Source organism: Suricata suricatta, chromosome 2, assembly GCF_006229205.1.
Source record: "Suricata suricatta isolate VVHF042 chromosome 2, meerkat_22Aug2017_6uvM2_HiC, whole genome shotgun sequence".
NCBI classification, from domain to species: Eukaryota; Metazoa; Chordata; class Mammalia; order Carnivora; family Herpestidae; genus Suricata; species Suricata suricatta.
Window position 1 is genome coordinate 45,548,120 of NC_043701.1, and position 25,887 is coordinate 45,574,006.

A 25,887-nucleotide genomic window follows, 5' to 3' on the forward strand; every position below is an offset into this window, starting at 1 on the left:
GGTGCGGGGACGCCCGGCCAGCCTCACATCCTCGGCCCGGGGGCGGGGTCACTGCGGCGGCCTCCGCGCGTGAGGACGCGGCCGGTCGGGGAGCCCGTGCGGTGGAGCCGGCGCGCTGTCCACAAGGAGGCGAAGGCACTGGGTGGGCCCGAGGGGTGGCTGCAGGGTCCAAGGTGCCGCTAGAGCGAGGGAGTCGGTCGCTGGCGGCGCCACAGCGATACCTGAATCCTCGACCCGCCGGGCCCCTGGTCCGTTCGCGCATGCCTACTGCGCCGCTCGCACGCACGTTCCCAAGATCCACTCCGGGGTTTGGCGGCGACCGCGGCGACGGCGGCGGCGGCTGGGCTGACGTAGCGGGACCTGCAGGCAGGGAAATTGAGTCCTGGGAAGTGGGCTTGAGAGTAGGTGCTGCTTCAGAGAGAAGGGAGACCCATGAGACCAATGTGGGACACAGCCCAGAGTGTTAATGGTACCGTAGGTGGGGCGGTCCCACCTCTCGCTGTTTGGGGGCCAATATGGCCCTTTAGCGTGCCTCCTGCGTTCTAGCCCCCAAGGTCCAATTCTTATTTCAAGGCTAATTGATCCCACAAAACTGAGGTAGCCAGCTTACGGAGTTGACGGGAATTTCACGATAGAATACAGTGTGGCTAGTAAACATGTTTAAACTCTAAGGCCTCGCTATTGAAAGTGTGGTCCATGGACAGCAAAACTGGCATCACCTAGGAGCTTGTCAAAATCGCAGGATCTCATGGCAAGCCCAGGCAGGCCTCCTGAGTCGAAATCTGCATTTTAACAGTTCTCCAGAGGATTCCAAAGCATTTTAAAGTGTAAGAAAGTACTGTGCTAAGGATGTTTGACTAGTGGAAATGTTAACAATAGATTAAGTGGAAAGAGCAAGTTACGAAAGCAAGTGTACAATCTGATCCAAATTATTTTAAGCATACATCACAGAAGCATGAACCAAAATATTAAGATGAGTATTTGTAGATGGTGGCACTACAGACGATCTTTTCCCCCCCTCTTTTTTTGTCGCGTAAGATTGTCAGATTTAGCAAAAATATAGAGAACAACGGATTCATTGTTTATCTGAAATTCGTATTTAATTCGGCTCCTTTATTTTAACCAGAAAACCTACTTTCGTGCTTTCTAGTTTCTTCCCAATCGACTCTAATGAACATGTATTGCTTTTGAAATTAAGCGAAAAATGTAAAGCTAATAATTTTAAGCTAAAATAAGCCAGTGTAACTCCTGTGATTACTGTTTCTTCTATAAAGTGGAGGTCCGCACGTCCGTATCCTCGATAGAAGCTATTATTGACTCTGTAGGTTAAAGTCACTAAGTGATAAACTGTTAGCAACCATAACATTATGCGGTGTTATAGAATGAATTAGAAAACCTGGTTTGAAGGCGAAACTCAAATGCTTTGGGGCTGAACAATTTTAAGCAGGACTCTTAACCTCTCCTAGCCCAGATACACTTATTTAAATGGGATTAAAGATCCTGCCTTACTGGCAGTGTAGTGAGGTTTACGCACGGGAATGCGCTTTGGAACTCCACAGAAATATTTAAACCTTTACCGTTTATACTGTAAGTTAATAATAATAACAGGATTGTGGGATCCTGGGGGCGGGGGTGGATCTCTCGGCGTCCCCAAGAGTAAACAAGACTTTCCGGACAACAGCCCTTTCACGTAGCCCCGGGACTCTTCTCAGCACGCTCAGCCCGGGTACTTCACAGATGTAAATCTGTCGGAGGAGTTTCCGGTTAGAAGCGCTCCCCAGGGAATTCCCCCAAAGTCCGAGGTTGTGGAATTCTTTAATCTGCCGAGCTCTAGGACCACTCGCTGTGGTTCGCAGCCAGACAAGGGCCTGGCTCCGCCCAGCTGTAATTATTGCAGCATCATTGGCTCGAGAGGCTCCGGCGGACTGCACTGCTAGCCAATGGGGAGCCGTCCTTCCCAAGAGCCAACCTGTGAAAGCCAGTCTGACCTGGGATGGGGATTAACTCTTTAGAGGTGGGTTCGAATTGCCTGGGAAAGTTGTCGTAGTAAGTGTGCCACGTCTGCTAGGAAGCGGGGAGTCATGAACTTGCCAGAGACCGTTGTCTTTAAGCCTTCAAATACTTTCTTAGTTCTATGAGGTCGGGGGCCCTTTCTCTGTTTTTGTAGGAACTACTTTCCTGCTTCAGCAGCATGAGGCTTTTTTTGTGGAACGCGGTGCTGACGTTGTTGGTCACTTCTTTGAGTGGGGCTCTGATCCCTGAACCAGAAGTGAAGATTGAGGTGCTCCAGAAGCCGTTCATCTGCCATCGCAAGACCAAAGGGGGAGATTTGATGTTGGTCCACTACGAAGGCTATTTAGAAAAGGATGGCTCCTTATTTCACTCCACGTAAGTTAAATGCACCCCGGAGGTAAATAGCGAAGAACCCATCCACCTATGATCTCTCCGACAGGAAAGGTAGCCGGTATCAGGTTTTACTTCTCTTTTGAAAAACTGAAATCTGTTATTTCCTTCTTTGGGAAAGGAAATTGTTGAAAGACATTCGTATATAACGGCGTCTTTGAAGCTCTTATTGGAAACGTGTAGTAAGGATAAAGGGGTTAATTTTTATTATAAAAATTAGAACTATTTTTTTGCATGGACCTCAAGTATATTGTAGTATAGAGGTGGAATTTAAGGAAAGGTATTAAGCAGGCTGTGTTTTAGCTTATGGGCAAGTAATAAATTGTATCATGTATCTTGAATGTATCATAGATAACCTGCTATATAACGATTGCCACTTCAGATAGCTGTGAAATCAGGTGATTAACTAGTTGTTACTTAACCTTCTAATTTCTGTATGAGTCTAATTACATGAAATAGAAGTTGGGGTTTTGATTTTTTACTTTGCTTTTCTGTTTGGAGTGTAATTGTAACTACTGTAGTTTAAATGATGGAAAATAATTGCATATGTTAAAAAATAAATAAATAAACAGAAAAAAAATTAGAACTAGAATCTTTGAAATACTGCAGAAATATGTAGGTGTGTAATTTGGAAATAAGTAGAAAAAAATAAGAGAATTTCATTTCTCAAACTCCATTCCCGTGGGAAAATGACTCAATTCCATCTTTAATTTGGTGTAGGTGAAATTTACTTAAAACATTTTGCAGAGACTTCATGAGCAGAATACACAATCATTTATCTGCTTGTTGTAGGATATGCTAATGCTAGCCCATTGATCTTTTTAATTTTTGTACGTACAAGTAACATTTTGGTCAAGGCACAGTATCATGATTGTTTCATTATTTGTTTCCTTCTAGAAATTCAAAGATTTCATTGATGGGTATGGGTATGGCCATAAAAGATTAATTCAATAACTATAGTGAATGATTTTCAGGTGGTTACACTATCATTATTTCTGTTCTATATGGACAAAGAAATCGCAACATGGAAAAGTTTTATATGTGTAATGATTTATAAGTTGGCATTGATTCTCTTCATTCCATTCCAAAAGTATTTAGTGAGCATTTCTTTTATGTTAGGCCCTGTGCTTGAGACTAGGGTGATTAAAATATTTTGGCTTCTCCATCTTAGTCCACCCGTTTATCTGTCTATCTAACAAACCCTTAATGAGTCAGACCCCAGGGATGCAAAGGTGACTAAGAGGGGGCTCCTGTCCTCCAGTAGTACATCTTCTACAGGGAGGAGGATGACAATAGCTCATGCTATGTAGTACAGAGTGTTCAAAGTGTTCGCAAAGCATAATGCAGCCTGGAATGAACTATGCTCTGAGAGATGGGGAAAGAGAAAGATTTCCCAGAGATCATAACTGAGATGGGCCTTGAAAGATGGGTGGAGGGTTCCTTCGAGGTAGAGAATGGGGGCAGGAAGGTTATTCCAGGTAGAAAAAATGGCATGAACTAAAGTAGTGAAGCTTTGTGGCCCAACCTAGACCTCGTTTTCAGATGAACTGCTTTTATTGAGCATTCAGACCTGGTCTGTCAGGCTTTAGAGAAATGAATGGCTCTCTTGTCTGAACTCTGTTAGCCTTTGCAAAAATTTCCAAAACAGTGGCTTGCCATAGAATTCTTAACAGCTCTATCTTTTTTTTTAATTTTTTTAATTTATTTTTGATACAGAGAGAGACAGAGCATGAGAGGGGGAGGGGCAGAGAGAGAAGGAGACACAGAACCGGAAGCAGGCTCCAGGCTCTGAGCTAGTTGTCAGCACAGAGCCTGATGCGGGACTCGAACCCACGAATGTGAGATCTTACCTGAGCTGAAGTTGGAGGCTTAACCGACTGAGCCACCCAGGCGCCCCTCTTAACAGCTCTATCTTATGGACAAGGCCAGTGCCACAGTGAATGTTACATTACATTAAGATTTGCATTTAAAATTTTCAATTATACCTTTATTTTTAGTCTGATCCCTTTTAGCTACAGCCTGATTTCTTTCAAGTATCAGAATGAAAAACTTATTGGAGTTTGGTGGTAGCCATACAACATCATTTAGCAATTTGCTACTCAAGTTCTAGTACCCATTAAAAAAAAGTTGTGTTGGGGGGGCAGGGGGGTGGTGCCTGCGTGGCTCAGTTGGCTAAATGTCTGACTTCAGCTCAGGTCATGATATTGTGGGTTTGTGGGTTCTGGCCCCCTCATCGGACTCTTGTGCTGACAGCCCAGAGCCTGGGGCCTGCCTCTCTGTCCCTCTCCTGCTCTTGCTGGGGTCTCCCTGTCTCTCTGCCTCTCCCCCTACCTGTACTCCATCTCTCCCTCTCTCAAAATAAATAAACATTAAAAAGATAACTAAATAAAGTTCTAGTACTTGATGAGGGGACTCTTGTTATACAGCCTCAGTGTAAATGGTCAGAAACTGCTAAACCTGAGCTGAAGAAGTACCTATGAAGAAGTACCGTCAAATGATCCATTGTAAAGCACATTTGCCATTTCTAGAATAATAACCTGTGTGGTAAATACCTTAAGTCCTTTAGCTGTGACAAGAAAAGTACCAAACTGTAGTTGCAATGGGTGGCAGATTGTGTTCCTTTTTCTTTATTCTTTTCTAGCCTTCCCAAGTGTTCTACAGTTGGCAATTGGTTTCTTTAGTCCTGGGAGGAAATTAAGAAAAGAGGAAGAAATGGTCTTTACCTAAATTTAGTAACTAACCATGGTGCCCATGAAACCAAGTAGAGTGATTTCTCATTCTCACCTGTAAGATATCCTTGAGAATACTTTCCTTATGTACCAAAGAGTAGCGAACTGAGGCTCAGGCGCTACTCAGCCCTCAGGCCCCCCAGCAGCTTGGCAGGCTGGTTTCTTAGGCTGGCCTCTCTCCAGGTCATAAGCCAGGGTATTTTGAACATTTCTTTCTTCCTCAGACTTTGAGGTGCCACCTCCCCAGGTTTCCCTGTACAGCCCCTCAGAAAATGCCTGCAGGCAGCATCTAGCTGGGGTTCAGGTTGAAGAACAGCCTTTTCCACCTGTCAGAGCCACCACCAGACTACACATGAGAAGGGTTTATAGGCAGACTAGAAGAGGCTGTGCTCCTGACTCTCCCAATGTCCATGTGCGTGTGGACCCACATGTCTCGGCAGTAAACTCTCCTTAGCTTCTCCGCTTTCTTCCCAAACTCACTCATTCTCCATGATTTCCTCCCTCTTCCACCCAGGATGATGTTCCCGGGACAGCATCGCTGTGGTTAAGACCTTGAACTTTGGAGTTAGATCAAATAACCGGCACGTTTAACCTCAGTTTCTTCTTCCGTACAATGGGGAAGTGATGGTACTTACTACCTCATCTGATCACTGTCAGAGTTAAAAGAGGCAAAGAATTTGGGGTAATACCTGGTACACAATGAATCTCAAATAATTATTAACTGTTTTTATTATTATTCCCTCTGCCCTTCTCTACTTGAGTCAATTGTGTGAAATTTGTATCAAGAAATATGGGCAGTGAATTGTTATTACAAAATAGACTTGGTTTTGTGTGTATGAGTATAGCTGTTTTTGTTAATTCCCAAACTGAGTCACTTATCGGTGCAATAAAATTCTCCACATCAATAAAAAAAATAAAGTCACTGAAGAGTTCTAATATGTTTTCTTTCTATTGTAGTCACAAACATAACAATGGCCAGCCCATTTGGTTTACATTGGGCATCCTGGAGGCCCTCAAAGGTTGGGACCAGGGCTTGAAGGGAATGTGTGTAGGAGAGAAGAGAAAGCTCATCATTCCTCCTGCCCTCGGCTATGGAAAAGAAGGAAAAGGTACTAACAATTTCGCATTTTTACTATAGCATTGGAGTTCTTCTCTGGATTAGGAGATGGAAGTCAGCGTTAACTATGTATTTTTTCCCCCAGAAGTAAATAGAGGATGTGTACTTTTTTTTTGAGGTGTGATTGATTCTTGATTATCATTTGAGATGCCAAATTAAAGCCATTCTATCTTAAGGGTCAACTGGACTACTGATAAAAAGTTCTGGAAACTTCAACTCTATCATTAACAATTTACCACCATATTAACCAAAAGAGTGGTTTTAAAAAAACTATGGCACAATACTCACTAAATAATGGTTCCCATTTTAACCATGTTAAAAAATTTTTTTTAATGTTTTTGTTTATTTTTTGAGAGACAGAGAGAGACTGTGAGGGGGTGAGGGGCTCAAACTCACAAACTGTGAGATCATGACCTGAGCCAAAGTCGGACGCTTCACCAACTGAGCCACTCAGGCACCCCTAGATTTTAACCATTTTTTAAAAAATGTTTTATTTATTTTTGATACAGAGAGAGACAGAGCATGAGAGGGGAGGAGCAGAGAGGGGAGACACAGAACTGGAAGCAGGCTCCAGGCTCTAAGCTAGTTGTCAGCACAGAGCCCAACACGGGGCTCGAACCCACGAACGTGAGATCTGACCTGAGCCAAAATCGGAGGCTCAACCGACTGAGCCACCCAGGCGCCCCTAGATTTTAACCATTTTTAACTGTACAGTTCAGTGGCATTACAAGCATCCACACTATTGTACAGACATCACCAGTCTCCGCTTCCAGAATGTTTTCATCCTCCCCAGCTGAAACTCATCAATTTATTTTAACAATGCACATAAGTGTTTCGATGAGTTGAACATGTGAAATATAGATTATTCAGGTATTAAATGAGGTTTAGATATGGGCTGCAGGGGACTCACCACTGAAGCTTTCTGCAGTCAAATGCTCTACCCCTGAGCTACACCCCCAGGCCTTACAGCTGAAGTTTTCTATAACAAAGCTTTTTGGGGAGAGTTGTTTTCATTCTTGTGTTAAAGTTGTTTTATAACTTTTTTATGATTCATTTATAAAACCTGATGGAGTGACAGGTTTTATAAATGAATCATATTTAATGATTCATTAAATGAGTTTAATAAAATAGAAGCAACTAGCCTGGCTGATTCCAGGAGACTTTGTGCTGGCGTGCTCCAGGCTGGTACGCCTGCCATTTGAGTGGGGAGCTGTGCAGCTTTCCAAAGGGCTATTTGCAAGAGGCCAGATGATGTTTCCCACACAGGATATGTTTCCTTTCTAATTTAACCTAAGGGAATAATCAGGTGTCAGGAGAAAGATTTGTGTACAGGGATGTCCATTACTACATTGTTTTAAAATGTTTATTTTTGAGAGGGAATGTGTACAAGCAGGGGGAGGGGCAGAGGGAGAGAGAGACGGAGGATCCAAAGTGGGCTCTATGCTGAGAGCCGCGAGCCCGATGTGGGGCTCAAACTTACCATGTGAGTTTGTGACCTGGGCCAAAGTCCGAAGCTTAACCGACTGAGCCACTCAGGCACCCCACTACTTTGTTTCTAATAGCAAAAATATTGAAACCAACTTCAACGTATACTGAGAAGGGTTTAACTAAATAAAATATGGCCCAGTTATTAAAAAATGGCATTTCAAGGATTAAAAAATTATGTCCAAATGTGTAAGATATGTTATAAATAAAAGTGGAAAATAAAGCTATACTATACCCAACAGTAACTATTAGAAAAAAGTATACACACATACAGAGTGACTCACAAGGAAATAATTAAGAATGATGACAATCAATGGGTCAGAATTATTATTTTTTTAATTTTTTATTTATTTTTGATACAGAGAGAGACAGAGCATGAGAGGGGGAGGCGTAGAGAGAGAGAAGGAGACACAGAACCGGAAACAGACTCCAGGTTCTGAGCTAGCTGTCAGCACAGAGCCTGACGCGGGGCTCGAACTCACCAACGTGAGATCTGACCTGAGCCGAAGTCGGAGGCTTAACCGACTGAGCCACCCAGGCGCCCCCAGAATTATTTTTATTCATGGTTCTGTCTCTTCCAAATTTTCTACAATGGGCACGTATTACATAATGAAGAAGAAAAGTTGTTCAGTTGTCATCAGAACCAGATAGGGAACCACTTTGATACTGTAGAAATAACAGACTTCACTTCACAGTATCCTTGGGTCTAAACTTAACCAGTTACAAAGTGAGAATCCTAGCCCCAGTTTCCCAAGAAGAAAGTAAATGTCATATGTGTAACATTATATTCTAAAATGGAACTTGCTACATGAATCTCATGCATAGAATGGAGTTTACTAACCAAATTCATCTTTTTAAAAAGAAGAAAATCAAGTATCTAGAAAATGTTTCTCTGATGTTCAAATGTATTCTCTCACCTTTCTGCTCGTATCTTTATTGCCTCATCTTTAATATACATGTAGAATTAGTCCAATACTCTTACTCCATACTATATTTAACTCAATTTTGCTTTTTAACAAATAGAGTTCTAAATTTGAGTCATTTCTTCCAAACTGAGAGCTATGAAACTAATTCTGCTAATACGTATTTAACACTAACTTTGTAGTCACTTGGTGCCACGTTTGCATGCCTCCTTTGGAAAGACACCAGTTTTATCAGTGACCTAGTGCGTGCCCCTTCCCTGTCTAGGCCTGGAATGGTAAGCGTGGGCACACAGTATAAGTTTTGTTCTCTCTAATACTTAACAAATGCTCCTTCATGGAAATATGTGGGATGGGGGGGCTAAGAAATACTTATAATGTTTACCCAGACCTTTATGTTAAATGTGGTAATAAGGAAACAAACTGAAAAAAATTATTCGTACTGCCCAGAGAGCATCTTTTTAAAAAGGTCCCTGGGACTTTAATAAAGCTCTTTTCATCTTTTTTTTAAATAAAGATTCTTATCTCCCTTCTCAGAAATTTGTTTTAATTTCTTCTCTCTCATGAAATTTCTTCAGAATATATATATACATAATACACGTATATATGTATATATATATATAATTACATATATGTCAGAGGAGGTGTTTCCTAACTCTGAAATTGAACATTTCTGTATTGTTTTTAAAGTTTCTAAGAGAATTATATTTTAGTAATACATTGAGAGCTTACTATTTATGAAGCAGAATGCTAAATGTTTTACATGGCTTTATCTTCCTTCATCCTTCCAACAGCCTTCTGCATTTTATAGATGAGAAAATAGGCTTAAAGAGGGGCAAGGTTAAGCTTTAATACCAGGTAGTAGGACACCAGACCTCAGTTAGATACTGCCTCCTAGTGGTAGAAATGGCAGTGCTATATACTATATCTAGGTCAGGACTTTTGTGACCTTCCCTCCCCCCATTAAAGTTAGTAAGTCACTTGTACTATAATTAACTCTGAATTATCTACAGCCCTTTAAGTCATTCTTGACATGTAATATATAATATCATAATTACATGTGAAATTTAATACCAGGCCATTAGGTACATCTGTATGTATATGTGTGCACACAAAGCAGTTTGTAATTGAAAAGCCAAACACAGACTGCTTTGGATCTGCTAGTTTGGATTATTTCTTCTCTATTCTATTTGTTTGAGTAAAATATGGTTATAAGTAGTTTACATCATATGTGATAATATTAGGAAGGCTTTTAATTCTATCAAAAGAATATTTTGTTCCTTGTCATAAGTTTTCTGTCATCAGAACTTTGGGATTGTTTAAATAAAACTTAACCTCCCTCTCTCTTCATGTCAGGTAAAATTCCCCCAGAGAGTACACTGATATTCAACATTGATCTCTTAGAGATTCGAAACGGACCAAGATCCCATGAGTCATTCCAAGAAATGGATCTTAATGATGACTGGAAACTCTCTAAAGATGAGGTGATCTTTCCTTCCTCTTATTCCTTTGTTTGTTTGTTTCTTCTCACCTATTAAAAAATATATTTTTTAAAGAAAATTTATTTTTGTTTGGATAAAATATTATTTATAAGTATTTTTATAATACTGATGCTTTGAATAAAAAATAGGAAATCATTGTTTCAGAGAGAGATATATTGAGACTTAAAAAACACAATTCATTCTTTTGCTTCCCCCTCCCCCTCCCCCTGCCCCACCATGATTAAGGTCTACTGTATCTTGCCCTCCCCGAGTTTTTGAAAGATCTATTTTGCTAAGGCAATTCCCACTTTGGAGTTGTTGTATAAGAAACATCCACGTCCTGAGAAATATCTCCAGTTGATGATTTCTGTTTATAACTGTAAACTGGCTGTTAAATGCACTTTGTTGTAATTTCCTAGCAGTTAGCAGCAAACAGCCCACATGCTGGATTCTTTTGTTCTGGGTTGCACCTGGGGAAAGAAGACTCTGGTCGAGCAGTTGACTTTTCCCATCCCCATCTTACTTCCGGTGTTTGAGTAAGGAAAAAGGAAGAAGTCTTCTCCCTATAATTTATTTAGGCTTTCGCGGCCATTTTTAAACATACCTGTCTTAGTATGGTTGCTGTGGGGGAGGAATTGGAGGTAGATATCTACTCAGTCTTTTTTGTCTGCCCATATTCTCCATTGTGGCTTGACTGGTCAGAAATCAAGTCGCTTTTTATGTTTTGATCTATTTCAGTCTAATGGCCAGGCAATGATAGTCTTAAATAAGTGAAGTTTTTATGAACTCATACGGTCATCATCTACAGCTACTAAATTTATAACATCTTATAATTTTACCAGTCATAGGACTATTTTCCATACAAGATAATTTTAATAACCTTTCATTTACAAAACCGTAAATAGACAACACTTTCACATAACATGGTTCAGAGAAAATCAATCCATTTGAAAAAGGTGTTTATTAAGAAGTCTTTCTCCCACCATATCCTCTCTTACTGTGTGATCTACCCCCTTCTGCATCCAGTTTTATTGGTTCCTAATGTATCTTTCCAGTGTTTCTTTATGCAAATATAAGCAAACATGAATACATATTCTTATTTCCCCTTTTCTTACACAAAAAAATAGCATGATATACATACTATTTGGCATCTTGCTTTATTCTCACAGTATATCCTAGAGATATATTCTACATTAATCCATATAGCTTTATCATCCTTTTTTTTAAAACAGCTGCATTAAATCTCCTTAACCTTAAAAATAAGTATGTCATATGTTTGTATATTGGTGATAGGGGAGGAAGGAGGATTTGAAATTACTGATCTAACTGAAGGAGTAATAAGGATTTGATTAAAAATGAAAATACAGGTTAAACAGCATTATGGTAAATCCAGTGGGTAATTGGGAACAGTATTTTGTTTATATCTTTAAATATCTGAATGAGTGGACATTTTTAGTGTAAGCACTTATCAGGCTGGATTTTGCTCTAATTTCTGAGATTGGGAGGTCATGAGGCATGATCATAGCCAGATCCACAGCATGGACTATTACCAGATACTTACTTAAATTAAAAAATGCCATTAGGAGAGGGGAGGCAGGTGGGGGGATGGGTGAAATAGGTGAAGGGGATTAAGAGCACACTTATCATGATGAGACTGGGTAATGTATAGAACTGTTGAATCACTCACTATACTGTACATCTGAAATCTGTGTAACACTATGCTAATTATACTAGAATTTAAAAAATAAAATTTTAAAAATTTTAAAATAAAATTTTAATGCCATTATTTAATCTGATTTTAAGAGAAATACCTGGAATTCTGACCATAGGCAGAGATCTGATTAAGTCAATGGCATGAAAACCTACAGTTTTTCAAATCATTGGCTTTATTTAGACTCAGATTAAGAACAGATAGTATCCTTTCACTGGGTGATTTTCTTTTTCTTTTTTTTTAAGCGTTTTTTTTGTTTGTTTGTTTTTTGTTTTTGCAAGAAAGAGAGTGGGAGGGGGAGGAGCAGAGAGAGAGGGAGAGAAAGAATCCCAAGCAGTCTCTGAGCAGTCAGTATGGGAGCCCCACTCCGGGCTCAATCCCAGGAACCTTGAGATCATGACCTGAGCCAAAATAAGACGGGGTTGCGTAATCAACTGAGCCACCCAGGAGCCCCACAGGATGAAATAAACCTTTTTTTTTTTTGCTTCTGAGCAATATTCTGTGTCTGTACTATAGCAGTATAGCAACAGTTTTTAAGGAGAAAAGAAATTCCTCATAATTCCTTTACTGTCATTGGAAATATACCCAATGAAATACTGTAAGTAGTTGGTTAGTCATCGTTATATATAATCAAATAAACTACCAGTCCACTCTGGATATTAACTGGCTTGACGTGGGTATCTTATGTTTAGAATTATTAACAAGACCCATTATTTTGTAGGTTAAAGTGTATTTAAAGAAGGAGTTTGAAAAGCATGGCGCAGTGGTGAATGACAGTCATCATGATGTTTTGGTGGAAGATATTTTTGATAAAGAAGATGAAGACAAAGACGGATTTATATCTGCCAGAGAATTTACATATAAACATGATGAGTTATAAAGATACATCTGCCCATTTTATACGGCATCCATCCTTAAAGACAGGACGACCATTTTAAAAGAAAGTCTTATTTTCTTGTTCTGTTTTTGTTTTTATATGTTTTTCTGAATATTGTTTGAAGAACCCCTTAGGATTCCTAAGTGTCCATTTCTTTCTGGTGAGTTATTGGGAAGAAAAAATTAATTTGTCTTTGAATAGAAGACTGCTGGACTATCTTCCACTTTCACATATGAAGCCTTATGTTTTACTTGCTTACTTGTAATTTTAAAATATTGCCGTCGGGATCATGCCAAACATTAAGACCAAGTTATAGCACAAATCAGCACCCTCTCTTTCTACTTCCCTCAGTGTTCTCTGTGTTAGATACTGACATTTGAGAAACCTTTTGCAATAGCCTGAGGCTTACTGTTTTTCATGTTATAATGAAACAGTGTGTCTGTGACTGCCTGTGAGTCTCTGCTTGAGGAAAAGAGGAAAATAGACGTTGATTTGGGCTTGTGAACAGTTATTGCTCTACTGAGATGTGTGATGCCAAGATGAGTAACAAAGTTAATAACTTATAAGTATGTATACATTGAAACATTCTGCCCAGGACTTAAGTTAAATAAGCTTTGGTTTTTACTGACTAATAACCTATAATGAGAAATAGGACAAATTATGTGCCTGGTTCTTTGTAATAATGTGTCAAAATATTGTTGCTGAGGTAGAGTTGTTTCCAATCAGTGTTTAAGTCTAGCAGATTACCCTTCCTGGTGTATTAATGAATAAAATCTATTACTAATGTATTGTACTACAATAACATTGTATCATTAGAGAAATTAGAAAGCCAATAGAAAATTTCCCATTTCTGCTCATCAAAAAATGACGTGGACCCACAGCTGCTACTATTTATAGAAATATCTCCTGGGTCAAAAAATGGATGATTTTATAATTTTACCTGAAATCGGCTTTTATCCTTTTCCTTTAAAAAAGCTCCCAAATCTATTTACTAAGAATAGTTCTTTATCATTTACAAAGTGATCTCAAGTGCCTCATTGTCTTTGATTTTCATTGCTCTGAGCCCTGTGAAAAAAGCAGGTGGATCTTAATGTACCTATTTTATAGATGAGGACATTATCCTTCAAAAAGGCGGATTGTTTTGCCCGAGGTCAACAGCTAACTTGTGCAAACAGATCTGGGGTCCCCAAGTTCAGTATCTTTGTATTGCCCTCTACTATTGAAAAAGCAAAACTTGCCTTTGAACTCATTGGACTGAATTCTCTCTTCACTTTGCTCTCAAAGCAGTCAACTCTGTTGTCTTTGGGCCTTTATCCTTTGAAGATGGTGAACTGGCTGTTGTGGGCGCTTTTGAATTCTTCCCTTGATCTAGGAAAGGCTCTGGTTTCATGGAATAGCCTCAGCTCTGGTTTAGCACTGAATTGCCTCAAAAACCCTGTGCTGTGAGAAGATCCAGGCATGTGTGTCTGAGTCCTTTCATGCTTATTTACCCCTAGGGTTTTTTGTTTTGTTTTGTTTTTAGAGAATTACGAACAATTATTACATCATATACAGGCTACTTTTGCCACTTATCTGTTGACATTTTCCCCACCAAAACATAAAGTTCTTGGGAAGAACATATATAACACCTTTTCCTGATGAAATCAGCTATGTGTAAAAAAAAAAAACCACAAAAAAAAACCTCTTTAATTGTCACTGCTATTTTCCGCAACTCAGGAGTTATAAACCACAATACAGAAAACCTTATGCTGTGTTCGTCGGGAAGGAGAGAGATCTTGTCACATGGTGCCACCTTGTAGAGACATTACTGGCGATGCTGTCTCTGGCAGAGCAGGCAAAGCAAAAAGAATTGTGATGATCTGGACAGCATATTTCTTTATATGTGAATTTACATCAATTCTTATCTAAATATTTAGACACAAGCATGAAATGAAAGCCTATAAATAGGTTATGGTTGTTTTTAAGTATCTGCCTTTGGTTTCGCTCCACTTTTATGCCTTTCCATTCGTGGGATAATCAGACATGAACTGTGACCTCACTTGTAATATAATTTGACTCAGTATTGCTAGGTGTGTCCTATTTAAGTTTATATGACCGTGTTGTATTCCTCTCAAAATAAACTTTATTTGGGGAATGATTGGTTTTGTGAAAAAGTCTTCAAGTACCAGTTTCCTCAGCAGCTTTATTGATTTTCTTAACAGTTATTCTAGGTTTTACATTGAAACTGGATGGGGAAGATGGATAGGTAGTGGTAGGAGAGAGATGTAGTGACACTTGGAACCTGCCTCTGATAATCTGCTCTGTTTACTTTGTTTTTTAAATATTAATTTATTTTTATTTTTAGAGAGAGTGTGCGAATCGGGGAGAGGTGCAGAGAAAGAGACAGAAAATCCCAGGCAGGCACCATGTTCAGTGGGGAGCCTAATGAGGGGCTTGACCCCACGACCCTAGGATCCTGACCTGAGTGCATATCAAGAGTCAGATACTTGGGGTGCCTGGGTGGCTCCGTTGGTTAAGCATCCGACTTCAGTTCAGGTCAGGATCTCATAGTCCCTGAGTTTGAGCCCAGCGTCGGGCTCTGTGCTGACAGCTCAGAGCCTGAAACCTGCTTCAGATTCTGTGCCTCCCTTTCTCTCTCTGCTCCTCCCCCCCAAATAAAATAAAGACATAAATTCTTTTTTAAAAAGAGTCAGACCCTCAACTAACTGAGTCACCCAGGCGCCCTGGTCTTTGGTTTAAATTGTTTTGAAATAAGCATTAAACATTGAGAATTGCAGGCAATAGTTACTAGTGAATTTTGGTACCAGAGATAAGTGAATGTGTTAGGTTTTATTTAGTTTGGTTTTGGTGGTAGTTTTCACGATTGTTTTGGCTTGGGATTTTATTTTGTCACAGGTGGACATTATGATGATTAATGCCTAGTAAGTAAATGAGCACTGTAACATACCTTATGTAATTAAATGTAATGCTGGGTTGCAATAAAAATAACAAGAAACAATGACTTCTGATTCAGAAGAGGAATCAGCCATTTGAATCTTTCCTTGTGGAAATGAATTTATACTCACTCATGATATATAGGAACTTCTCTACACCTACAGTGCTATTAGCTATGAGCGTGGTATCTGTCCCTACTGAATTGAATGTATGGATGATTTCTCGTTGTTGTTTGGAAATTGCAAGAGGAGAAAAAGGGACTTGGTGGGATGTTTTGGAAAAAATACATCTTTAACCTTTTATTAAAAAAGGAACCTATCATTGTAACAATGACCCTGGGGAAAAAATAACAAGGAACTTGAACAGAGATTCAGAGCACTCGGTCATAAGGGTGTTTTGATTTATTTTATTTTTGTTTCTTACCCACTTTTGTTTGAATTGAAACCTAAATGTCAAGCATGATTATACATTCATACACCCATTTGAAAACATGAAAATTAAAATACTTCTCTCTCCTAATATCTGTAGCATTCTATTTAGTAATATTTGCATATTCTCTTTATTATGATGAAATCCATTCATTCTTACATACAGGTTTGGAGTCCTTATTTGAAGGTAAATTCTTTTCTCTCTTTAAAACATTGTTTTGCATTTGCTTTCAGCCTTGCCTCTGCTACCTTCAGCTCCTTGCTCCAGGCTGACAGAAGACAAAGCCCTAAAACGTTGGTTTTTAGTTCCATCCTTAAATACAATGAAAGGCATGCTTTGCTTCCTAAACATTGCAGAAATTTAGAAGTGACTCAAAATTAGCATACACCAGAAATGCGTGGCATATGTGTGGAAAATGCAGATTCCTGATCCCTTTCCCCAGAGATTCTGATTCATTCTTAGGTTGGGCCCGTGGATCTGCATTTTAGCCCACTTGCTAGATGATATTGATGCAGGTGGTCTAAAGTAATTTGAGAGATGATTAACTTCACTAAATTCTCTGCCCTTGAATATGTAGTCTTCTATATTTTTCTTTTAATATTCTTTCTTGTGTTTCATATTCTTTCTTGCATTGGTCATTGGGCAACTCATTGTGTGTAAAACTGAACGTACAGTCAGAAGGATAAGTTGTGTGGAGATACTGTTTTCCCCAGGATTAGGAATTTTTTATGACTTTAAATTCTTAGAGCAAAAAGTTAGATGTTCTTCTTCCCTAGCAGAAGAGAGAAAAGAGTCCTAGATTTTTCCAGAATTATTCTTCAATATTATTTTTTCAGGATTATCTATATCCCACACCTTTAGAATATACAGTCAAGAAATTTCTATTAAAAAATAAGTATATTTGTATGGTGTTGTATGTGTTGTGTATGGTATATAAGCTATGTGCCCTGTATAATATATACATATATTATGAACAAATTATACATATATACATGTATATGAATATGTATGTATATAGTTTTATATCAAAGATAATCATTGAAATGTTCTCTCTAGTACATGATCTCTCCTCTCTGAAAACTTGCCTATACCATACAATTAAACTTCCTTTTGGTCAATTTGGAATCGGTCTTTCTGTACTTTGCCTATATTTCTACGTTTCACTTACAATTTAGGTAAAAGTAGTTCTCCATGTAAAACCAACAGTACTCTTTTTTAGTCTCTTCAGGTTTGGTTTACCAAAGGGATTAAGTGGCTCATTTTGATATATATAGATTATTGTTAAGGAAAAGAAAAGCATACAAACAGTTGGAAGATTCTGGAGATCTGCAAACACCTAGCACACTAACCAAGGATTCTTTTGTTTACCATTTGTTTGTGTTCCTGTACTGCTAATAAAGTGGCATAAAATGTATGACTGTCGTGAGTGTGAGTCAGCCAATAATTTACAAAGCCAATCTAAGTGCCTAGGAGCTAGACTAACAGCAATTTTACTTTATGACCTGAAAACAAATTACATGAGATGTTTGCTGAGGTTGGATCCTTGGATTCTTTTTTCCTAACATTTTCCTACTATGGCAACAATTCTTCAAAATTCTTCATTCTTTATTTTTTTTTAATTAAAAAAATTTTTTTTTATTTTTCAGAGACAGAGACAGCATGAGCAGGGGAGGGTCAGAGAGAGAGACGCACACACACAGAACCCAAAGACTGGCTCCAGGCTCTGAGCTAGCTGTCAGCACAGAGCCTGACGTGGGTCTTGAACCCACAAACCATGAGATCATGACCTGAGCTGAAGTCAGCTGCTTAACCAAGTGAGCCACCCAGGTGCCCCAAAACTCTTCATTCTTTATCATTGGCCTATTTCCTTTGAGCTGAGCAATGTTCAGTGGTTGTCTTTTTTTCTTTTTAGGGTATTTTTGAAAAATAAAAATATGTAATACAATGATTTTTTTTTTACAATTCAGTAAATTTTAGCATATGCACGGAGTTGTGTAACCATCACCACAATCAATTTTAGAACATTTTTCTTATCAAAAAGAAATTCCTATACCCAAGTAATCAATCCCATCTTTTCCCCAACTCCCTCAGCAACCACCAATTTATTTATTTTCCTCTTCTAGAAATCTCCTACTAATTCTTAAAGCTCAATCCTTTCTTTATATTCACAGTAAAGAAAAATTGACTATCTGAGAAATTCATATGACAATAAAACCATTTCTGCTCAATTTTTGTTTCAAAACATATGATAGATGCTTTTTGAAAATTAAAATGAACCAGACACAGATTCCAACTTGAAGGAATAAATCACTCTGTACACAAAAAGTTAAATCCTTTGCACATGCAAGAGCTGATATAAGGGATGTAATAATAGTAAAAACCCAGTGCGTGGTTTATGACTGAAAAGTAGGAAGTCAATGGAAAGGAGAGTGAAGAATAATTAAGAATTTAAAAACTAAAATCTTTCCATATCTTAGATTATTTCCAATTCTCTAAAAGCCAGGTAATTAATCCAATAGGAAACAAAATGATACCAATTTTCTGCTCTTTCATGAAAAATAGAAGCATGTCCAAAACAAAATACTCTTCCTCCGGAGTCAGAAATTTTATAAATTCTCTCAATAGGTAGGATCATTGCTTAATCGCTGGCAGCATGAAATAAGTCCTCTTTACCTGAAGCCAAAATTCCTACAGCAATTTAGACAAACTTTGTTTAGTTCTTGTAAGATTGGAAAACAACTAATAATAACTTCTTTTTCTTTAATTAATTAATTTTTAGAGAGAATGAGTGTGCACACGAAAGCACGGGAGGGCAGAGGAGAGAGAATCCCAAGCAGGCTCCATGCTTTCAGCAGAGTCCAACATGGAGCTCCATCTCACAAACCACAAGATCATGACCTGAGACAGCCAAGTGTCCGTCACTTAACCGACTCAGCCACCCAGGCGCCCCACTCACAGTAACTTGTGTTGAAAGTCCTGTATTATCTTAAGTGAGCAGTTGTGTTAAAGTTGCAGATCTTAGAGGCTCAACTTCTACAGTTCTGGATAAGCTCATATCTATTAAAAGTTGGCCTCAGGTATGACTAGAATATTAAATACAAGTTCTGTTTTAAAACTGTGCCTAGCATGGGGTGGACCTTTTCCACACATGTAAACTAGGAAAACATCAGCAAGACAGGATTAGGTTGAAACCCCCAGTCTGATCAGAGAATCCTTTATTCTGTTCTTTGATGATGACAAGGCAAGGTCTCAGCGATTCTCCTTTAAATTATCTGTACACTGGCTAAACCCATGAATGACTCCTAGAGGTACAGCAATGAGTGTGACGCACACATAATTTGTTTCTAAAACTGGATCCAGAACGTTTGTGAACTGTTATTTCAAATTAAATAGGAGACATTCATTGAAATGATACGTTTGAATAATTGAATTTATAAGCCCATCACCTAATTATAATAAATACGATTTTATACCTTTTGCCAAAATACAATTTATGGCTCTCCAAATTACATATCCAAAGGGTTTGATGGCTCATTTAATTTCTAAAAATGATTTAAAAACAGATTTAATACTTTAAAATCTCTCCGTGTTGTCTATACTCGATATGGGCAGTAATTCTGTAAATTGATTTAAGGGCATTCTAAAGGTTTGTTTCTATGGTAACCAAATTCAGAAAAATAACCTCCTAAACATGGTTGTCATAGAATTAGGCAGGTGGCTGACTAATCTTAACTGGTGTTTTCTTTCTCATTTTTTTTTGAAGGCTTTTCTCTCAGCTCCTCTTTTGGTTCTCATAAGATTACATACAAAGCAATTACACAGGCTTTCTTACCCATATGTGAGCATCTCACTCACGTAATACTGTCTGTTGTTCATCCCCATGAGATCTGCCCAGTGACAGATCCTTTTCTTCCTGCTACAATTATACACCAGAAGAAGCACTAAGTGGAAAATACCTCTATAAGTAATGTGTTAAAGGCGTTTCTCAATTACACATGTACTTCAGCTCTTCAAAATCATTGGACAGGGTCCGTTAGACAATAACACTGCTTAGAAGAAAAGGCAATATTGTCAATTTTGCTAGATGGTCTATGTTTGGATAACCCTCATTTATTATCATCTTTCATACTTGTTTACATTTCCCAATATGTTAGATCAACATATTTATCTGTGCATAACTCTTATGTTACCTGATGGGAATGTGGAATATATGCATATATTACCTTTATACTTAATTAATTTCTTTCCCTGCCTCTGATTTCCTGAGAGGAGGGGCTACAAAGGATATGCCTTTTACATCTTTGTAGCAAAAGTACAATTCCTGCTACAGGTGTTCCATAAATGTTTCTTGTTAAATTAGGCATGTTGAAGAACTTCAATAATTTATAACTCATAAAATAATGGGCCTAATTGATTCTGTATCAGTCCATTTGGTTCCTTAGCAGTATTAGGATGAATGTTCCTAGCCTGCCACATTTTCCAAGGAAGGAAAAATTGCTGGGACTTGCTATCCTATTGTAGGCAGCTAGAAATCTGGACAAAATAGATGAGACCACATGGCTCAGACATTGGTCAACCGGCAGAGCAGGACTGTGATTCTCAAGAGAAAGGAAACAAATTAAATGAGACCTACAATGGCCTCAGTTTTCTGTGTGGAGGCAATTCCTGAACCGTATATGGAAACGACATGGGAAACAAAAATAGAGCCCAGTTGTCCTGTGGGGTTGAGGAAAGAGTGATCAGAGTTCAGGAAGGTCAAAGCAGTTAGAATATGTGGGCAGAGTTCTGCAGAAAACTAAACAGAAAAGAAATTTAGATATTTGCATTTTAGTCATCGACTGAATGGCAGTCTGTGCATGCAAATGATGAATCTCCACAAGGCTGAGGAAGGAACAACTACCGGGAGCTGCATGCCAAAAACTTTGCAGAGCTCACACAAAACTGGGAATTGCTCGAGTGTCTACCAGCCAGGATCACTTTACTGATTGCATGGAACATTTATTAGAGCCCCTATTGAGTCATACCTTAGTAGAAGGGCTAAAGTAGCCATAGAGTTAAACCTTCCCCAGGGGTGCTGGGTGGCTCAGTCGGTTGAGCGTCTAACTTGAGCTCAGGTCATTGATCTCACAGCTCGTGGGTTTGAGCCCTGTGTCGGGATCTGGGACAGCTCAGAGCCTGGAGCCTGGAGCCTGGAGCCTGCTTCAGATTCTGTGTCTCCCTCTTTCTCTGCCCCTCCTCTGCTTGTGTTCTGTCTGTCTGTCTCTCTCTCTCAAAAATGAGTAAACATTAAAAAAAAAAAGCTACCCCAGACCTCCCCTAAACAGTTTATAAACAAGCCTCACATAGGTCAAGCTGATTCTTAAATAACTGACTGCTAGAACAAATTCAACAACCTTTCAAGGAATACAAAAAAAAAATCCATTACTCAACAACAGAAAATTCACAAAGTCTGGCATCTGATGAAAACCTACAAGAGAGACAGGCAAGAGACAAACTGATAAATAAAAATCAATTAAAAACGACAGACGATAAGGGTGCCTGAGTGGCTCAGTCAGTTAAGCATCTGACTTCAGCCCAGGTCATTATCTCGCAGTTCGTGGGTTTGAGCCCCATGTCAGGCTCTGTGCTGACAGCTCAGAACCTGGAGCCTGCTTCAGATTCTGTGTCTCCCTCTCTCTCAGCCCCTCCCCTACTCATACTCTGTCTGTCTCTCTCTCTCTCAAAAATGAATAAATGTTAAAAAATTTTTTCAATTAACCAATGATGTAATTAGCATACAAATAATTTAAAACAGCTATTAAAATATGAGTATGATGAGAGATTTAAAAGAAAATATGTATGAGAGAAATGGCTAATATAAAAAGAGCCACATATAACTAAGGGATTAAAAATAAAATATTTGACATAAAAATTTCACTGATGGCTTTAACAGTAGATTAGAGTCTGTAGAAGAAAAGATAAATGAACTTGAAATACTAAGAAAAAGTATTCAAAATCATATAGAGACAAAAGACTGGGGGGGGGGTCACAGTACAGAAACTTAGTGACCTGTAGGACAATATCAAGTCATTTAATACCCGTATATAATTGCAGTCCCTGAATTTGGGAGTGGCAGTGTACAATGGGTAAAATATGTATAGAAATAATGACCAAAAATCTTCCTAATTGGATGAAAACTATAAACCTACAGGTTCAAGAAGCTCGATGAACCCCAATGGGATAAACAGGAAAAAAAAAACAGACTAAGGCATATCATAATCATATTGCTTAAAACCAGCCATGGAGTGGGAGGAAGGACATATTATGTACAGAGGAAGAAAGATAATCAAACACAGACTTTTTTTATAGTTTGTCTAGTTGGTTTCCATATAACACCCAGTGCTCTTCCCCACAAGTGCCCCCCTCCATGACCATCACCCCCTTCCCCTTTCCCCCTCCCCCTTCAGCCCTCAGTTTGTTTTCATATTCAAGAGTCTCTCATGATTTGTCTCCCTCCCTCTCCCTAACTCTCCCTAACTCTTTCCCCCCCTTCCCCTCCCCATGGTCCTCTGTTAGGTTTCTCCTGTTAGACCTATGAGTGAAAACATATGGTATCTGTCCTTCTCTACCTGACTTATTTCACTTAACATGACACCTTCGAGGTCCATCCACTTTCCTACCAATGGCCATATTTCATTCTTTCTCATTGCCACGTAGTACTCCATTGTGTATATATATCACATCTTCTTGATCCATTCATCAGGTGATGGACATTTGGGCTCTTTCCATGATTTGGCTATTGTTGACACTGCTGCTATGAACACTGGGGAACATGTGCTCCTATGCATCAGCACTCCTGTATCCCTTGGGTAAATCCCCAGCAGTGCTGTTTCTGGGTCATAGGGGAGTTCTGTTCATAGTTTTTTGAGGCCTCCAGACAAACACAGACTTTTCTTCAGAAACTTTGCAAGTCTTCTGACAATGTCTTATGAAAATAGAATGGTACCTTTAAAATGCTGAGAGAAAAAAAGTTGTCAGTCAAAAATTGTATACCCAGTGAAACTGTCTCAAAAGTGAAAATGATGTAATGAATTTTTCGACAAAACTGGAGAGAGTTCACTACCATCAAACCTGCACCTACAATCAATGACAGCAATGGCAGTAAAAGTGAGGAGGGGTGGCGGATAGAAGAATACTGTTGCAATTGTACCTGAAGTTCTATTATTTGAAGGTAGACAGTGATAGGTTTAAGATGCATATTGTAAATCCTAGAGCAATGAAAAGTAAAACACACAGGGGCGCCTGGGTGGCTCAGTCAGTTAAGCCTCTGACCAGCTCAGGTCATGATCTTGCAGTGAGTTCGAGCTCCAATTAGGCTCTGTACTGACAGCTTGAAGCCTGGAACCTGCTTTAGATTCTGTGCCTCCCTCTCTCTCCCCCTTCCCTACTCACCCTCTGACTTTCTCTCTGTCTCTCTCAAAAATATATAAACATTAAAAAAAATTTTTTAAACAGTAAAGAAAACCAGTATGATTAGTAAGCCAATAATGGTTATAAAATGGAATACTAAAAAGAACCCCAATTCTTCAAAAGAAGGCATGAAAAAGCACCTGGGTGGCTCAGTCAGTTGAGCAACTGACTCGGTTTCAGCTCAAGTCATGATCTCATGGTCTCATGAGTTCAAGTCCTGCATTGGGCTCTATGCTGGCAGCATGGAGCCTGCTTGGGGTTCTCTCTCTTTCTTTCTCTCGGTCCCTCCCCCACTCACACAGTCTCTGTCTCTCTCAAATAAACAAAGAAACTGAAAAAATAATAAAAACCAAGCAAAAAAATGGATGGAACAAATGGAAATATCAATATTACATTTATAACTAACCATACCAATAATTACATTAAATGTCAATGGTTTCAATCAGAGTTTCTTAAGTATTATTTATTTAGGGCCAGATAATTCTTGGTTTTGGGAGATGGTGCTTTGCATCCTAGGGTGTAATAGCATCCCTGATCTCTATGCCCTAGATACAAGTAGAGACCTCCCCCACCTCTGCCATTTTGACAACCGAAAATATCTCCAAACATTGCCAAATGTTAAGAGCCACTGATGGAAACACTCCAATTCAAAGGCAAAGGGTGTCTGAATGAAAAGCAAGGTCTAATTATATTATGTCTTTGAAAAACAAAACAAAATGAAACCAAAAACACCTACTCTAATATAAAGACAAATAGGTTCACAGTAAAAGGACAGTTTCCTTGGTTGGACTAAATGTGCAATAAGGTCCTTTTAGGCTCCAAGCAAGTGTGACCCCTGCTCTTTCTTGCAGGACCCCCACTGATTCCCTCAGCCTTCTCCCACACTCCATTCACTCTTGTGGCAAACCACAAGCAGAGGAATAGCATTCAAAAGACATGAAAAAAATCTCTTTCCCTTCCCTGCATTCTGTCATTCAGTTCTCTTCCCTGATGGCATCTACTATTACAGTTTCTTATAAATTCTTCCAAAGATATTCCATGCATTTGCAAATAGGACCAACATACCCCCCCCCACACACAGATGATAACACACGATATTCTGCACATCTTTCATATCAGTACATAGAGATAGAACTTTCCCATTAAAATTTTTTTTTGTTTGAAAAATAGAGAGAGAGCAAGTGGGGGAGAGGCACAGAAGGAGAGAGAGAAAATCTCAAGCAGTCTCCATGCTTAGAGCGGAGCCCAAATTGGCCCTGGATCTCACGACCCTAGGATCATAACCTCAGCTGAAATCAAGAATCTGTTGCTTAAGTGGGGAGCCTTCCAGGTGTCCTAAATCCTTCCCATTTAAAACTTTTTATTGCTGGTTTCATTCCATTGTATTGATGTGCTGTAAAATATTTAATAGTCCTTTATGGATGGACATTTGCTTCCAGTCTTTGCTAGCACAAATAGTGTAGCAATGGATGACCTTGTATTCATCATTTCACACCTATATCAGTATATCTATAGGAAATTACAGAAGTAGAATCCTCGGATTAAAGACTATATTTGTTATTTGAGGAGATAATGCAAAATTGAGGTTATAAAATATTTTTATTTTTGCTAATCTGACAGATGGAAAATTCTACCTAGTGTATTTGATTTGCAGTTAAAGTGAGCTTGACTATCTTCTCATGTGCCTGGATGTGTATTTGTTTTCTTCTTTGAATTCTCTCTTCATATCCTTTGAGTTGGGCTTTCCTTGTCAATTTATAAAAAGTAGAGTCTGTGTTCTGTTAACAGACGATAGTCATGTCCTGACCAATGACCTTGATGCCAGCATCAACACACCTGTCACCTGTCTGTGGCTTTATTAAGCCAGGTACAGAATCGGGGCTTTACTACTTCCTTGTGATCTTGGGTGGGTTCCTGAACCTCTTTGGGTTTCCATGTCCAAGTACCTGGATGGGGTCTCGTTTATCAACATGGCGCAGGAAGGCACCTTTAAAACCAGGGAGCTGGCTTGGATGTGTTTGTCAACAAAGTACAGGGCGCGCTTTTCCGCGGGGAAATTTCGCTTAGGTACTGAGGCCCACCCGTAGCAACCAAACTGCGGAGTCCGGGAGTGCGCTGGGAGGGAGCGGGGGCCTGGCTCCCGAAAGCCTGAGTTCCCCTTTCGAGAGAGCCGCAACCCCGGACGTGACCAAGACATAAATTCGAGCAAAGAAGGAGCCACTTTCTGCGGCGACAGTCGCCCTCTCGGCCCCTCCTCTGCTCCCGGGCGCCCTCCCCTAACGGGCCGAGCGCGGCGCTGCAGCCCCGGCGGCCCAGACGCAGCGGGTGCGGCGCGGCCCCGGGGCCCGGGTG

General features: G+C 39.3%; 1 protein-coding gene across 1 annotated transcript in view; it reads left to right on the forward strand.

Annotated features, from left to right (window-relative positions):
- FKBP14 (FKBP prolyl isomerase 14) overlaps positions 1–13,972 on the forward strand; it is a 14,653-nt gene extending 681 nt beyond the window's left edge. Inside the window, exons 2-5 of the mRNA XM_029925725.1 lie at positions 2,168–2,388; positions 6,090–6,241; positions 10,011–10,138; positions 12,568–13,972. Coding sequence (XP_029781585.1) covers positions 2,192–2,388; positions 6,090–6,241; positions 10,011–10,138; positions 12,568–12,726 — 636 coding nt within the window. The 5' untranslated portion in view covers positions 2,168–2,191 and the 3' untranslated portion in view covers positions 12,727–13,972. The remainder of the gene's footprint in view (positions 1–2,167; positions 2,389–6,089; positions 6,242–10,010; positions 10,139–12,567) is intronic.
- Positions 13,973–25,887: the final 11,915 nt, after the last annotated feature.